Source organism: Tachysurus fulvidraco, chromosome 12 (genome assembly GCF_022655615.1).
Source record: "Tachysurus fulvidraco isolate hzauxx_2018 chromosome 12, HZAU_PFXX_2.0, whole genome shotgun sequence".
Taxonomy (NCBI): Eukaryota; Metazoa; Chordata; class Actinopteri; order Siluriformes; family Bagridae; genus Tachysurus; species Tachysurus fulvidraco.
Genome location: NC_062529.1, coordinates 10846969 through 10864613, shown reverse-complemented (window position 1 = coordinate 10864613; position 17645 = coordinate 10846969). Strand labels below are relative to the sequence as shown.

The window sequence follows — 17645 nt, the reverse complement described above, 5'->3', positions numbered from 1 at the left end:
AACCCTGTAGCTTCTGTATGTATATTTTGTGCAAACAGTGGACAAAAAGAAGTTTCAACTGTAGTCACATTGTGTTTAATAAAAATATTTAAAAAGGGTAGTAAAGTGTCACGCACATGCTAACCTTTCATTTTTATGCTTAACTAAGTGTCATTATGAGAATGTTTATTAAACAAAGTCAGTATAGACAAAGCTGTCAAACAATGAACTATACTAATGGATTAAAACCTCTAACTTGTTACTTTTTCTGATCATTTTGTCTGTGGATTGACTGATTAAGTTTCTGAGTCTTGCATAATCTATCGTGTATCTGAAAGTCTTGCATAGGTCATAAGTAATATGATAGCAAGCTGACACAATGGTCATTAACTCAAACAAGAGTTTATTGTGTAACATGATCATAGTACTAACTGCATTTTCCTCAATTCGACACATGAGAATTAATATTACACTCAGTTATGGAAAGCTGTTTTTTTTTTTCTTTTAAATTATTATTATTATTATTCCAGAGGGTTAAACCAAGCAGGTCCATTTTCTTATCACAAAAAAAAATAAAAATCATGGCTTCTGTATTTTAGTCAATTGTGCATTTATATCAGTTTTATAACTTAAGGCGACTCCTTGAGAAAGAGAAGAATTTTAACACTGAGTTTTGCCATTTCCTTTATTTTTAATTTTTTTTTACCATGCCTGGACTGATTGGTTAACTACTATTTAAAAAAAAAAAAAAAAAAAAAAAAAAAAAAAGTTTAAAAATATCTAGACAGACATATGCATTTCTTTTCCACTCAAATCAAACATCTCATCTCTTCAGAATAAACAACGCTAGAAGTGAATGTGAAGCAGAAGAATGGAATAAAACAAAACATTAGATTGTTGTGTCTAGCAGATTTCAGCAGCTGCACCTTAAAAAAAACATTTTGCAGTGTCTCCACATCTAATCTATCAAGCTGATAAATGTCATTTTAATAGCCTGTGTGTTAAAGTTCATCACCTCACCTTCTGAAACTGAGGGAATATAAAAATTCATCAGTCCAGTAAGAAAGGAAGTGAAATGCAATATTCAAATTTTTCTTTTATTGTTTGAATTTTAGAGACACGATTAAAAAAAAAAAAGGAAGCTACATCTTTGAATCTTTTGCAAAACATTGCTGGAAAATGTTATAAGCATTCAGCGTCTAGCATCTAATGACTCGTGTCAGGCCCTCATGTCTGTCCTCCAACGTAAATAATGGTGTCTTCAACAAAGCAACTCGTTTCTTCAGTTATACAAAATTGTTACTATGCTAATTAGTGAAGTAAGCCAAACCGTGTTGTAGCTCACCAGTGCACCCTGACACCATCGAAAGAACAGTGAGAGACACTATATAGGATATCACACACAGATCCATACAAACATGAAAACACTGATGCAATCCTTGTATTGGTCCTTCAAGGACAACTTTGCCAAAAAAAAATTATAAAATACTGGTTTTAAAGAGTGTAAAGCAAGATAATGTGCCCCATGCAAACATCCAATAAAAGCCCTCAAAGGGCTTAGTTCTTCCAGCCCAACTTTGGTACACCATGTCTTAATAGAGCTCACTGCATGGTGTATTGCTGGAACAAATTTGGGCTCCTTAATTGCAGTGAAGGTAAACTATAAATGTTACGTCAAACAATGACAATGATAAATGTTGGAACAAAACTATATAGAATGTGTCAACAGGCTCATTTTGTGGCAACATTTTAGGGAAGACCCACATGTGGTCCATAAACTTTTGTCCATATAGTGTGTGTATAATAAAGGAGCAGCTGTAAAAACAGGGTTAAGACATCTGTCCAGCTCTGATGGCATTAACCAAACACACAGCACTCAGAAGGCAGCATGCATCAACTGATATTTGTGCTGATAGTATGACGGTATCTACTGCTTCAGAGCATATCTTTTTAATCATCTGCATATCTTAATGTTTTGAAGAGAACTTTGTCACATTTCATTGTAAATGTTGGCTAAATACCTGTTGCCATTGTGCTCATGTGCCACCCGACACTGCCATATGTGGAATTTTAAATTCAAACCCCATTAAACCAATGGCTTATTACATGAAGTTTTATTTAGCCACTTCAAAGCCACGTATGGAAAGAACAAAGAAGTTAAGGCTTGTAAAAATGGTGTAAAGTGAAAGCAAATGTCCTTACAAAAAGGTGGTCACTGGAGCACAGTCTAATTAGGTCTTTCATAACACTGTGATTCACATCACAGCAGAGCCTAAGGCTGTTTCTCTGGCTATTGAAACATTCAAGTCCAATCAATATTCACACCACCAGACTCATGCTACAAGGTCAGTTGTGGAGGCTGATGAAATACTGTCTGTTCATGTGAGCATCAGTTTTAGTAATAATTGTGGCCTCGTTCTCTCACAGACACTGTTCTATATTCCTATCAACTTGCTGAGGTGGCAGCATGCAGGTCATTACAGCTCATTAGTGTAACGATTCTTTACACAGACACCAGACTGCTCATTATCCTGTGGTCAATACCAGCACCGCTAGACACCAAAGTGAAAAGTTTTCAGCTACTGGAAAAGTTACAAAATATTCTAAGAGAATAGAAAAAGACAATTCAAAAAGAAAACAAATGCAGCTTGGGGTCTGTTCTTAAAATCATTGACAGTATCGTTTATACTGTACAATTTTAGTCCAGGTAACTCAGTGTCTTAAAAATTGCAACACAAGAACCATGGAGCTAATTCAAAGTAAAGCAACATAAAGACCATAAATGTCATGTTCAAGTAAAGCAAACAAACAAGCACACAAAGAAGCCAGTTGACATTGAACATGGAGCAGGCCACTTCTTCCTGTCACGTGGACTCTTTTGGAGACAATACAGATTTTTGGCACTCCTTTCTTAAAGTGCCATAAAGTGAAAAGGCAATAAACCAAGTTTACGGTTTGTTACGGTTGTGATAATTTTCATATGGGAAGAATTTCTGTGGGCCTCTTCCTGCACAAATGGACAGGTCTTGCAAATGTTTAAGCCATGGACGATTTCCACAAAACACAAAAAAAAAAAACACAAGAAGGAGGAGTTATCTGGCACCATTTGGATGTGGGCCAGTGAAGTTTTGTGGCTACTATAGTAGCATGAAGTAAACACACAGGGCGTAGACCTTAAGAACAGGCTGACCAAACAAATCCTACATAGCCTAAATTTTGTGAGTGTGTTTTGTGGGTGGAGCCACACTAACATTTGCTGCCCAGAGAAGAGGAGAAAAAGGAAGTAAAATGGGGGAAGTAAAATAGAGAGAGACATTCCAGAGTCCATGACAACCCTCATGCCCAAAGACCTGAAACATTCGCTCTTCCCTCTCTTAAGCAAACGTATTCCATTATAGTCCACCTCCATAATAGAGGTTTGGAGACAAGCTGAAACGTTTCAGTGGCATACTAACGCTATGTGCACGCCCACATCGATGTCTCTGAGGTTTACTATATCAGCATGCAATACAACAGAGAGAGGTGCTGAGTCACCTGGGCTCTTTGGAGCCACTAAGCTTTATGGTTTGACGTGCTGCTTTAATCATTTACTTTTAAAAGAACGATTGATCGTTAGCCAAGGCTAAACATGATGGATTTGCTGTACATGTCCTGCTAAGAAACAAACGTCCGTAAAACCACACAAAAGCCTACAAATGCTCCGTTCTCTTTATAAAACAACAAGGGGGAAAAAAAGTGCTTACCTATACACTAAAAAAAAGTTGATCAAAGACCTGTTTGGTCCGGTCTTGTACAATTGATTGTGTGATATAAATTTTCCCTGTTCAGAAAATTGTTTTATAACAATTCAGTAAAAAAGTACCAGGACAATCATCTTATTATTATTATTATTATTATTATTATTATTAATATGAATATACCAAGATATTAGTCCAAATTCAACCGTAAGATTAAAAGTAAAATAATCAATCATTGATAACCTGACAAAAATTAAGATCAATGAGAGTGATAGAATATTCCTTCATTATGAAGCCTGGTTTGAGTAAATCAATGTCCAAGCTAACACCGACACACTGCCAGAAAGTTTGAGTGCTGGTTCGGAGCCAGAGCCTAATTTAAAATCAGTTCTTTCTTTTTCAAAACATAAAGCACCGGCTCAAAACCAGGAAAAGTGGTTCTACTTACTGGGTTACTGTGAGCGTCTGTGCTAATGTACCTTAAGTATGCTAATGTTTAATACATTTTTACTTTACTGCGATAGGATACATCAGCAGCACACATGATAGTAGGTAGCTACATGCTAAGGCTAACTTTTTTTCTGTGTTAACGATAAAATGTTATGTACTCTCTCAATTGCAACCTCCGTTTATACAAATTACATGAAGCTGCATGTACACGTGGATTCGCCGCGTCTGGATGCCAACGTAGGTTCACAAGGCCATGAACATTAACAGTAAAGCAACATCCGCCATTGTTGATGTGTTTGCTGCTGCTGCTATAAAACTGTTTTAAATCCAATTAGCTAAATACTTCATGTATTAAGCAAAAGTGTAAAAAAACAAGTTATCTTTTATAATAACTGACAGTATTATATCATAATTATATAAATAAACATTCACTGTGTACTTTATTACAAACACCTGTTCACCTGCAGTTATCTAATCTGCCAGTCGTGTGGCAGTAGCACAATACATTAAATCATGAAGATGCAGGTCAAGTGCTCCTGGTTATGTTCACATCAACCATCGGAATGGGGAAAATGTGTGATCTCAGTGAATTTGCCCATGGCTTGTTGGTGCCAGACTGTCAGGTTTAAGTACTTGTATAACTGTTGATCTAGGATTTTTACACAACATAGTCTCTAGAGTTTACTCAGAATAATGTAATAAAAGAGAAGACCTCCAGTGAGCAGCAGCAGTTTTTGCTAATGGAAATTCCTTGTTGAGGAGCTTAATGGAGAATGGCCAGACTGGTTGGTGCAAACAGAAAGTCTACAGTCAATGTCAGAATGCACATCACACTAAAGCATGAGGCATCTACGACCGGCAACAACAGCAGAAGACCTCATAAGCTTCCACTTCTGTCAGCCAAGAACAGAAAGCTGAGGCTGCAGTGGACAAAGACTCACCATAACTGGGCAGCTGAAGACTAGAACATTGTAGCCTGGTCTAATGAATCTGAATTTCTGCTGAGGTTCACAGATGATGGTGTCAGAATTTGGGAGCAACATCATGAATAGGGCTGTGTATTGGCAAGAATCTGGCAATACGATACGGGGTTGCGATACGATATGTTGCGATACATTGCGATATTGTAAGCAAGGCGATATATTGGGATATTTCTTATTTTAATTATAGCATAAAGTTTTAGGGAAGCCGTCAAGAACACCACCATATGCAAACCTTAGCAAAAAATAAACAGACCATAAATATTTTTAGACCCTGCCTTTAAAGCTTCACAGTTTCAGTTTACAATTGTAGCATGCAGTGTCCTAACATTTTGAACTGAACAAAAGAATTATATCTGCTTAATATCAATGAAAAAATAAAGTGCTTGGAGGATTCCTAAAGAAAACAAAACAAATATACAATAAAATATTTACAGATGTTGAACATTTTCAGAACATTTAAACTTGGATTTTACAGGTTTCTTTGATTTGTATTTATATTTGTCTTTTTATTTAATGTCAAGGTTTTTCTGAAGAAAGATATGCTGGTCAATATGCTCAGATGTCAGGGCACTTCTATGCGCATCATCATATATAGCGAACTATTTTAACGTTAACATTAGTAGCGCGCCATTATGCTAGTACTTTGTAACGAGTGGAGTGGTGCTACCCCTTTAAGAGCAATGTGCCGTTGCTTTATTACTGTTATACTAGTTGGATGTGCGCATGCGCAAAAGTGTGCACGCTGGTTCACGTGTGTGGAAGTCTGATGCTGCAACCGATATTCTCTTTTATTTTCATTTTCTCATACTAATGAGTATTTTTTGTTTTAGTAACATGTTATTACGGAGGTTTTTCCTGTGTACGGAGGAATAAACCGTTGTGAGTGAAACGTTTGTGAGTTCGTCCTTATTTTCACGGGGGAGGAGCTATCCTAAATCTCCATTAACGCGTTACTTCCTGTTACTGTTTAAGTTCAGAGATAAGAAGACTGCAATCTAGCGGTTGGGATATAAACGGAACAAAATGAAACTGCCATGAATCTGTTTGTTTTTTTTTTTTTTAAATAAAATATCGATATTTTGTTTTTGAGAATTGATACAATATCGCCAAACAAAATATCGCGATACTCACGTGTATCGCTATTTTCTTACACCCCTAATCATGAATCCATGGACCAAACCTGCCGAGTCAAAAGTCCATTCATTTGAATGCTACGGATACTTGAATATTGTTGCTGATCGTGTCCATCCATCCATGACCACAATTTAACATAATCTAATGGTTTCCCAAGTCACCAGATCTGAAACCATTAAAAAAAAAACCTTTGGGATGTAGTACAATGGGAGTCACAACATGAAAGTGCAGCATAAAAATCTGCAGGATTAATGGTGTAATGCAGTCATGCCAACAAGAACTAGGAATTTAAGGCCATGAACAATTTAGGCTGTTTTGAGATGAAAGTCGAAGCTCTACCTAGTACTAGTAACGTTCCTTATAAAGTGTCCAGTGAGTATGTGTGTCACTTTACAGTCAAACAGTAAATAGTTAGCAAAGCACTAGTTCAGCTGTGGCCTGAATGCGTTCATTGCATTCAGACACTCAACATGGGCCCCTGGAAGGTCGCATGTCTCCTATAGCAGCACTGAGTGGAGTCGGTTTACAGTGCACACTGGCTCACACGCAGACTCTTTGTAGACAATAAGCAGGGAGGATCCATCATGACACCCCTCCCCCTCTGAGACTTATTGTCCTTACTGCCTGCAACTCCATCTCTCAGGGGCATGCTTTCTGCTGGTTGAGCAGGGGGTCATGAGGGAGCTAATCTAATTTTTGTGGGTGGAGAATTAAATGGTGGAAAGCAAATAAACTGATCACTGTGTACAGCCGAGAATGAAGTGGGAGTCCCACCTAGAGAACAGGGCTAAAAAAAGATTAAATTCATTAAAGAAATGCAAATATTTGATCAAAATATGTTGTTAGACAGAGAGCCAAATATGAACCAAAAATATTTGTTTAAAGAAATCTCAAATTTCACTGTCACTAGAAAAAGGCTCTAGAAAGCTACTTGCAGAACTGTGCATGTGGGGCTAAACCAGAAAACAATTCTCAAACAGCATTGAGGGCATTAAATGGAAAGCTGTACAGCTTAGAATAGTAAATGCATCCTAAACAGAGTGCTAACATACTAAAAACATGTTGCTCAGTCAATGCGCTAACATTAGCTGTTTTGAGCTTTAGAATAGAAGCCTTTATTTTGGTCACATCTACATTACAGCACAGTGAAATTCTTTCCTTGCATATTCCACATTTGGAGGTTGGGGTCAGAGAGCAGAGTTAGCCATGATACAGCACCCATGGAGCAGTGAGGGTTAAGGGCCTCGCTCAAGGGCCCAACAGTGGTAGCTTGGCAGTACTAGGGCTTGTACAACTGATTCACTGATCAACAAAAAAAGAGCCTTAACCATTCTGTCTGGAGCAGACCTGCAGAATCACAGTGAGGCTGATGATCAGAATCTCCTGAAGATGAAGACGATGATGCAGAATATGAAGATGATGATAATGATAACTAGCTTAATGGCAGGTTATAAGGTAAAGTCTATTACAACACCAGTCATACAGTAAACCTGAGGCCGAATCACAGGCCATACTTCTTTCATATATGCAGGTTTGAAATTTCACACCGTTCCAGGCCCGACTGTCCTGACTGAATTACTAGGACAGGATTCCCAGGATGACTCACCTAGATGTAATGCTTTTTGTTTTCAAAGCACTGGAGATTTAATTGAAGGTGAAGCCTTGGCATTCCAATTTGCCTGCTAACCTTGTGAGAAATTTCGAGTATAGCACTTTTCTTGTCACTAAACTTGGGCAAGAACCTTCACAAAAGACATTTATTTCTAAGAAATGGTTTGTTTGATATTACAAAGCACCAACGTTTGTCACAAACTTAAAAAACACTTGTATAACTTATTTCTATCCAAAAATGCTTGCTACACTAACAGAGAACGCAAATCTTTGTAGTTTTTACAGCCATATCTTAAACATCTATATCCATATCGTGGTTGGGGGAGGTGTTGATTTAGCTTATGATATAACAGCTGAGAGGAAATAAGCTTGTACATCATTATTTAGCAAACAGCCAGAGTGCAGAAGGAACACTACTTTCTTAGACTCCTGGTCCATGCACACACACACACACACACAAGTGCCAACATGAAATTTATTTCCACAGATTGGCTGCCACTGCAACAGAACTCGTCTTTGCAGGAATTTATTAAGAGAAGACAACAGAAACAGCAGAACAAGCTGAAGGGTGCTGGATGGATCCTAGGTTTTTGAGTATAGTAGGTCTTCATTCAAAAGAAGTACAGACAAAATGGTTGTGATGGGTTTTTTCCCCTTCTTTTTCGAAATGACTGTGAAATACTACAATTTTACAAAGCTCTGGCATGACAAAACTCAAAAGAAAAAAAAAGTAAAATTAGAAATCATTTTTACTAATGCCACACGTAAGGACACATCCCTATACTGATGCATAACAATTTGACAGTCGCTTTGACAGTTTTCATTAGACAAAGATGCATTCTATTTAATTGGATTAAGGAAAAACCTTCGTCAACACGTATTGGTATCATTTTAAACAGAACAAGTGCTGTGCTAAATGGGAAAGTAGATCCTTTTTTAAAATGCATTTGGCCTTTATTTTATGCAGCCTTATAAGATTCAACTAAAGAAATTTTTACAGCTTGATCAGACTGGTGTTATTTAGAAATTTGATGCATTTACTATTAGGAACCAATCAACATTTCATTTTTTTTAAAGCAAAATGGAAAAAAAGAAATGCCACTCGAAGAATCCGTCTCAACACCATTTTCAAGTTAATACTAGATCAGTTCACTTCCTGTGTGACACACCCACGCACGCACGCACACACGCTTATGCTCGGTCATCTCCATACTTCATGAGTTGGAGAGCTGAAGCAGTATGAAGTACAGATCTAACATACCACCATTATGACGTTAAATAATATATTGTTACCAGCCAACAGTACGTACCCCTCCTACAGTCAGTCGCAAAGCTACTCATGCTAATGGATAGAAAAAAAATACATCATTACCTCAATCTTAATTTAAAAAATAGAATTTCCAACCCATTTCCACAAGCTTCTCCTCTAAGGTTTAGCGTGGCTATTATGATGACAAGTGCTTGTCTTAGTTCATGTAACCTCCTTTCTTGCATAATCCCAGAAAACATTGATGGATGTGAGCAGGTGAGAAGAAGAGAAGGAAGAATTTTCTTTAATCGCATAATATAATCTGACACAAGAGCACATTATGCCACAGTGTGTTCTACAAAGAATACAACAGACCTGTACAAAAAAAAAAAAAATTGTCCCAGTTTATAGATTCCCAAGCACCAGGAATTTTTACCTTTAAACATTTAAATAAAGCTGGAACAGAATTGATCTTCTGTAAGTGGAACAATAAAACAGGATCAGAGTGAGCGGCAAAGGGAAACTGACTAATCTGAAATGAAAGCTAACAGATTACTTGAGTTAAGCATTTCCTTTGACTACTTTCTGGATTTCCTTAAAACAACAAAGGGGACCTAGGAGCAATTTCTCAAAATGCCCCAACCATTCCCTGTCCACGGAGGAGCGCTTAACACGAGCTAAAACACCACATCTGTTCCTGATCAGGAGAGCGCTGACCCAGAGATGTTGCTGCTTTGAAGCTGCTCCTCACCCACATTTCAAGAACTACTCTGGCCATGTTTCATGCTCTGTAGACCGCTGTTTAGACTGCCGTCATGACACTGGGGTCTTATGATGGGGTTTTTACAAATATGATGTCTATCTACTTCATTTTCAGTGAAACAGTTATGGGGGTTATTTTTACTCGTAGCCACACCGATTGCCTTAGGCATACCGGCTATATAGAGAAGTGTTGTGTTAGGACAGGTTTAAGTACTTGCTGGAGGGTGTATTTACCACAGGTTAAGCATGCCTCCAAAATACTACACACACACACACACACACACACACAGAGCTCTTATTATGAAGACGCCTGCATTTCTTTTCTACTTTCTAATTTTTCTCCTTATGCTCCGTTCACGCACAACTACAAAGCAATCAGAGCTAATTTATTTTCAATGAGAGCTGCCGACTTTAACGACGTGACCGCTGACGACCCGATGTGGACATGTCCAGCGACGTGACAACATAAGGAAAGTTGGAGTTTATACAAATACAAGGCGACTTAGTGCAGTGACTGCCAAAGGTAGTGAGAAAATAGAGGGCATATGATGGTGGTAAAGAGCACACACTGCTTCTCCTTCATCATGTATTATATTATACAGATAAAAACTGATGAATTTTATACAAAAACACCAAATCTCAATGCAAAGCGGTTCATGTTAGCAGCAACCCAATGATAACGTCATTACTATGGCAACCAGTACTAATGACTTTCCTGTACTAATCCCTGTATGTGTGAATGCAACATCCCTTTACCTGTGAGCAATCACATAGACAATGTTTCGTATTAGAAAATGTTTAATGAGGTCAAGCAAAAGCTTGATTGAACATTTGCTAATGCGCTAGACCTCTGAAGCCCTTGCACAGCAATTTGCAATATCAGGTCTTATTCTGTTTCTGATTGGTGGTGTTGGTCTGCTTTTCACTTTTTCCACTACAGCTTTTTTGCAGATATGCTCATTCACAAGTGCTCTGCGTTTTCAATTAGAATATATCTTCATTGCTACTGGAAACAGGTCAGGACTTATCAAGCTAAAACCCTGGCAGAGAGGAGGATTTGTTTTTTTCTTGTGTGTGTTACAGGCTATAGTTGGGTTTAAAAACCTGTGCTCTGACCGAGGTTAGGATAGGCTTCTAAAACCTTGATTAAAGGACTAAAAAACATTTACATATGCTTCGGGGAGGTCTGGTTTAGAAGAACTGTGTGTGTTACTGACTCTCTTTAACAATACATGCGAGATAGCATTGAAATCCAAGACCGTGTGAAGGCTCAAAGTCGTAATGAGTACCTTTATTAAAATACATTCATGGCTTTCAATACCAGTAGAGCTGAACCAAGGATGATGTTTTCTATTCGATATCTGAACTTCGATCAGCAAGTGTGTGGGTAACTGCAGAGAATATAAAGCTGTAAGTTACGAGCCAGTCCGAATATAACGCTTCAGATTTAGGAAACACCCATTTTAAAGCAATCTCTAGAATCAAGTGAAACACTGCAAGATCACCAAATCCACCCATACAACCACAAAATTATAGACGTCCTGCAAAAGTGTTGCATAAAGGCACATATCAGGATGCAGGTTAAAACTGGATGATTTGTGCTAAAGATAGTCTTTCTTCTGAACCTCCTCTCGTTCCCCTTCCTCTAATTCCTATCATTAAAGATCTTTAGAAGCCTAGTGAAACTTGCAGAGACTACCCTAAGTGCCCTCTACCTTCCAGTCTTTGCAACTCACTCACTTAAACTTTAAATAGATCAGCCAGTAAAGAAGTCTGACAGCTGAAGTAATGTTGTTCTTGCACCCACGTACAGGGTAAGAACAATTTTAATACAACACGATATCACTGAAGGTGAAAACTGCAACACTATTTCTGCACACCAGCTGCCATCTGACAACCTCGAACCAAGAAGTAGTTTGAAAATCTGAGGTACGCGTTAAACAAGACGCTATACATAGCACGCAGGAAGTCATCTGCTGCTGCACATCAAACTCGCACCACTGCTCTCACCTGATAGTAGCTTCTAATGTGTCTGATCACAGTGCTGAGGTTCTGGATTCTGAGGTTGACGTCACTGTTCACTTGTTTGTTCACCCGGTGGTTCGTAGGATTGGGGTCTCTGTCGGAAAACCAAACAATATCTTAAAACACGTCACAAAAAAAAGTGTGAAACTAAAACATGCTTAAGAACATTCAGATGAGTAAACATGCAAATACTATGCAACTTCTCCATCCCCCTCAGCCACACACACACCTTCAAAGTTTCATTTAACCTCAAGCATTGGATTAAAAAGTATTACAATTAAACACAATTTAAAAAAAAATAAATAAATAAATTCTGCATGACTTTCACAGCATAACATAACTCATTAACAGAAAAATGTGAAACAAAGCACTGCATGCTTCCGGCATGACTCTCGCATTGAGAGTAAATGCTTGTGTGCAGCAAAACTAGCCAAATTGGTTTAGAAGAAATAAATGAATAACGCTCACTTTCCAGAATCGTAATCTTTAGAGCTAGGTTTAGGTATACACTCACTGGACACTTCATTAGGAACACTATACTAGTACTGAGTATTAATCTAAGAATACTTTTCCACAAGATGTTAGAAATGTTCGTTTGAGATTTGGGTCCACGTAGACATGACTGGATCACACAATTCCTTCAGATTTTTCAGTTACACCTTCATGTTGTGAGTCTGCCATTCTACCACATCCTACAGTCATTCTGGATTCAGATGTGGTGACTGAAGACTACTGAAGAACACTGAATGATAGATGGTTGATTAAGATTTATTTGTATAGTGCTTTTAACAATTGACATTGTCTCAAAGCAGCTTTACAGAACATAAACATAAACCAAAAGGTTAATGTAAAGATTAATATAATACAAAAATTCAAGATTAAATATATTTAAATGTGTTTGTATTTAATCCCAATGAGCAATTCCTGATGGTTTGATTTTATGCACTGCTGCTGCCACATAACTGGCTGATAATATACCTGAAGAAATAAATAGTTGTACTGGTGTTTCTAAAAGTGCTCAGTGAGTGCATCTGTGTAGTTTTGGAGTTGTGGGTGAAAATTGAAAGAGACCTGGCAACCCTGTAAACTAAACAACTAACCAAACTCTTATCCAAAAGAGCTAATGTTTAATTCTGTTACTAATGAACAGCTTGTGTTTCATTAGAGATGCTGCTCGGAGTCTGAATATATCAAACACCGTCAACTTTGAAATTGAGGCATTGAATGAAATCGAATGAATGAATGAAACACGTATAAGCTTTTATTATCGCTACATACACATTACAGCACAGTGGAATTCTTCGCATATCCCAACCGAGAAGGATGGGGTCAGAGCATAGGGGCAGCTATGATACAGTGCCCCTGGAGCAGGGAGCGTTAAGGGCCTTGATCAATTCCTCAACATTGGTAGCTTGGCAGTACAGTGGCTTGAACTTCCAATCAACAACCCAGAGCCTTAACTGCTTAAGCCACCACTGCCCCTATTATGTTTCGGTTGTTTTACTTTCTGTGATGTTGAATGTTTGACTTATCTGAAAATGGAAGCCTAATGCACATATTTGAAAAAGTTCAAAACATACGATCTCAAGACATTACCATATAATTCTGTGCAATATCACACCCCTTTAAACCCAGTCGTGTGTGTGTGTGTGTGTGTGTGTGTGTGTGTGTGTGTGTGTGAGTGAGTGACAGTGAACATAGTTGGAGTTATCTGACCAGCAGACACACACAAGAAAAGTGGAGCTCCCATATAAGCCTTATTTGTCCCAGCCTCATTTACATTGGCTTTGTGAGAAGGGCATGCAAATTCTGCCAGTGTGGCTCACTAGTATTACTTGTTTGTTGGGGGGGGAGTTTCGACCAATGACTGTTTTTCAACATTGTTCTCCCCTTAAACATTTTCATAGAGTTTAGGTCAGGACAGCAGAGAGACAGCGCTTAAGAGACAGTTAAAGAAAATAACAGAATAATAAAAGCTTGCATGGTGAAAAAATCAGGGTAGGTAGACAGAGAGAGAGATAAGAGGAGAGAGAGAGAGAGAGCGCACAACACAGAAATACAAGCTTATAAGCATGTTTTAACAAATACTATGAGATCAAGAAGAAGAATGGCCTTTTGGCAAAGAATGATGCAGAGAGAAACGCTAATGTAACGCTAGACTGCTATCTGTTCACATTTCACTGAAAATGACTAAACTTGGAATGAAAACATTAAAATGAAACAGAAAAAAGCATCAACACTAAATCTGCAGTCAATTAGAAGCCACAACATGGTGAACAACCAGAAAAGGTGGATGAGAAAGTAAATCTTTCATTACTTAAACCTTTTATCCAACAAAACAAAATTCATTCATTGAGAATTTTCTCAACAGTGTTGATTTCCGGACACACAAAGCTTCAACTGTACTGTCTAGTGCATCTCCTAATAATGCAGCAAGAAGTAAGACTGACATATGATTTATACAACACATGGCATGATATCCTGAAGGGGACAGTCAGAGTGGAGACACAAGCACACGTCATGCCCTGATGTGAACTGCCCCAGTGACAACAAACCCCTATTATGAGCAAAATATTTTCTTTGTCTGAGGAGCAGTGGTCGTATTCATTAATAACAGAAAGGACTGGGCAGCTTAATGGACGGAGTGTAAAAAGACATAGGAGGGAGGGGGCAGGGTCATGCAGGGACGCTTCGGTTAGCACAGCTGGGAAAAGCACAAAGACACAAACACTGAGTGAGGAGAGCAGCAAAGTCACAACTAGCAGAAGGAATACCAGCTACATGACCGAAGCCACATTCACACACAACCCATTTATTAACATAGATTTGGGACATTAATAAAATCTGTGTTTGATGTGAATATCTTTGAACATTTATGTGTACTTTGAACTCTATTCAGTTTACAAGGTCAGAACGTTTCAATTTACTGAAATTCTCCTTAACTTGGTACAGAATTGCACCGCGTGGTTCTCGTGCCAAAAACTCACTTTCTGGAATACCAGACATTCAAGAGACAGGAGTGTGAAGTGTGGTTTTATATTTCAACACCACTGCAGTATAGTAACATACAGGATGCTTAGCAAAGTCTCACAGCCTCTTCTGAAGCATGAATTTATCAAACTACCTGAAAAGGAAATCCCCAGCAATCCTCCAAGGTTCCAGCAAAGCAGACTGAAACTACTGTACTAACGAGTCATTTTCAGTTAATAAAAAAAAGGCAGCAAAATGAACGCGCAACACAGTACCGATGATTCAACATGTCCTTTAGCATCTTTCCTTAACTGATTTTATTAGAAGCATCTCGTGGTCACAAAACACTGTAGTAATTATACACTAAGTAAGAGTGATTAAGCATGAAGACAGAAATGGTGTCAATACCCAGTCTGATATCAGGCAGAAAGAGATAGGATGTGGTTTCAGAAATGCAAGCCACATGACAGCTGCAAGATTCAACTACACGAAAACGAACACATTTGTATGTGCTGCTGTTGGGGATTACTCACATGATGGTCATGATCTTATGAAGGAAGACACCGTCCACTAACTCCATGAACATGGAGAGCTTGTCCTCGGAGTTGGAAGCCAGCGGCCCAAATGTCTTCACCTGTAGAAAGAGCAGAACTTAACCACGGCTGCACCAAAAGCATGACCATCTAAGAGCATGCATTATATGCTCTATTGCTGTCAATCAACTCGGCCAACGAGAGCAGCACTTTTGTTTCTTTCCCCCCTACTGAGGCCTTGTGTAAAGACATTTGCTGCTGTGTGCGATGGTAAAATATTAAAAAAAGCTAAAGACTGAGGGGAAGAGCGACAGCCAAACAGGATGCAGCGCCAAGGCGAAAGGGTCTTGGGAAGTGCCACAGGTTCTAGGTTTGCTCTAGACGCTACGGCTCAGCTGGATGGTTTAAGGGGGTTTCTTCAGGGTAGTTAAGACTTTCCCTTTAGTTCTAAAAAGTACCTTTTCTTGTCACTGGGGTGGTACTCTTTACATTTTCTACATAAAATATGCACATTTCACTGTGATATTTGGATATATTCAAGTAGCTTTACTTTAACTTTAATGAGCATAAAGAGACCATAATTTTCATTTTAGAGTAAAAAAGCATTACTTGCACATTTAAAATTAAAAGAAACATACTAAACAAATACACTATAAAATACATGCACCTTTCTAGCTACGATATACATACTAAATGTATAAAGATGAAGTCTAGAAGGCAAATCCATTACAAAGAAATAGGCCAGTTTATGATGTTTTTTTTATGTCTTACAAAAACAATGTTGTAGGATTCAAAATAGAAGCTTTAAGGTTCCCTCCATTGCAACAAATATTCAGCACTGTTACTAAAAAGGTTGCCAAATAAAAAACTGCCATTTTCTTATTTCTTTTATTTAGGTGTGTTTTTAACATTATTAAAGATTCCAAAGCTGTGTACATGGGCAACCATTAGTAACGAATAAAAATAATAATAATAATTTAAAAAATAAATTAAAAAAAATCACTCACGTGTTCATTTCACCGGTGATATTTCAGTAAAACTGCATTTCACTATGTCTTTAGGTTGTGCATGTAAACACTAATAACTTGTGATCAATTGTGAAAATACAATAGCCCTGTGTGAAAAGGATCGGTTACAAATAACTTAATCGTGAAACTCACGTGAAGAAAAAATAAAACACGCTTAAAAATCACACGTGGGGGGAAAAAATTAACTACACAGGAGCTGTACATTTTAGTAACTTTTCTGTAAGGAATAAATGAGGAATTGTAGAAATAAGAAATCGGAGTTTAAAAAAGTTTCATATATGTGTCGTTTAGTCTATCAGACAGAGAGATCATGGTGTTTATTCTTGCATTACCTACCTGCAGTAACACAACAGATCAATGCAATACAAAAGGACTATATTTATAACAAACACACCCAGCAGCAGGTGCCCTGTCTTCCTTCATGATCCACCCTCTTTATTTGCACTGACTTACCCAAATCACCAGCGGGGACTCCATGAAGTTCGCCATCAGCTCAGACACAGTTACATCCATTTTGAAAAGAAGATTTTTTTTAAAAAAGGAATAAAAATTCCAAAAAAGCGTCTGTACACAAGTTCAGTTCACGGTAACATTTCCTAAACTCCAGACAGCTGCTCAGTGCAGGACAAAACCATGATGCGCAAAATGAAACCAAACTTTAAAGTGAGAAACATGTTTATCCTTCACGCGCCACAATGATGCTGCTCCCTCCCCCCTGAAAAAATACAATCTTTCAGCTCAGAAATAAAACACTAAGGTACTTTCCAGGGGCTGTTAGATGCTGCTTGCTAAACATTCACGGCACCATTTCCTCCTGAGACATGATCAATGATCGAGGGTCCTGAACAAAGCCGAGAAGATCATAAAACACCAATGTATTTAGTTTTAAAAAGCCATAAACAGGGAGAAATCTTATGCCCATTCGTCCTGATCCACGATCCAAGCGCAGAAACAAGCATTAAAATAAAAAAATTAAAAGATCAAGAAAAAAAGGTTATGGCCTGCAATGCTGTGAACGAATAAAGTTCACCTCCTGCCCACACGCTTCACTTGTGATACTTTGTTGCCCAGCATTCAACCTGTGCTAAGCATGAATAGTGAGGCACAATGACACCCTGAAGAACCAATCAGAAATAAGTCACGCCTCCGGTTTTAGGGAAATAACCAATGAGTGACAGCAAGGA

The 17645-nt window shown here is 38.1% G+C and overlaps 1 protein-coding gene across 4 annotated transcripts in view; it reads right to left on the bottom strand.

Moving 5' to 3' along the window:
- The window catches only part of ccdc88c (coiled-coil domain containing 88C), a 65138-nt gene extending 47576 nt beyond the window's left edge, over nucleotides 1-17562 (bottom strand). For 2 of the 4 annotated variants that reach the window (XM_047821633.1, XM_047821634.1), the window contains exons 1-3: nucleotides 16915-17562; nucleotides 15434-15534; nucleotides 11916-12024 (exon numbers count right to left, since the gene is read on the bottom strand). In XM_047821633.1, the coding sequence (XP_047677589.1) occupies nucleotides 11916-12024; nucleotides 15434-15534; nucleotides 16915-16974 (270 nt within the window). In that variant the 5' untranslated portion in view covers nucleotides 16975-17562. The remainder of the gene's footprint in view (nucleotides 1-11915; nucleotides 12025-15433; nucleotides 15535-16914) is intronic. The other 2 variants (XM_047821632.1, XM_027172531.2) reach the window with 1 other exon arrangement.
- Nucleotides 17563-17645: the final 83 nt, after the last annotated feature.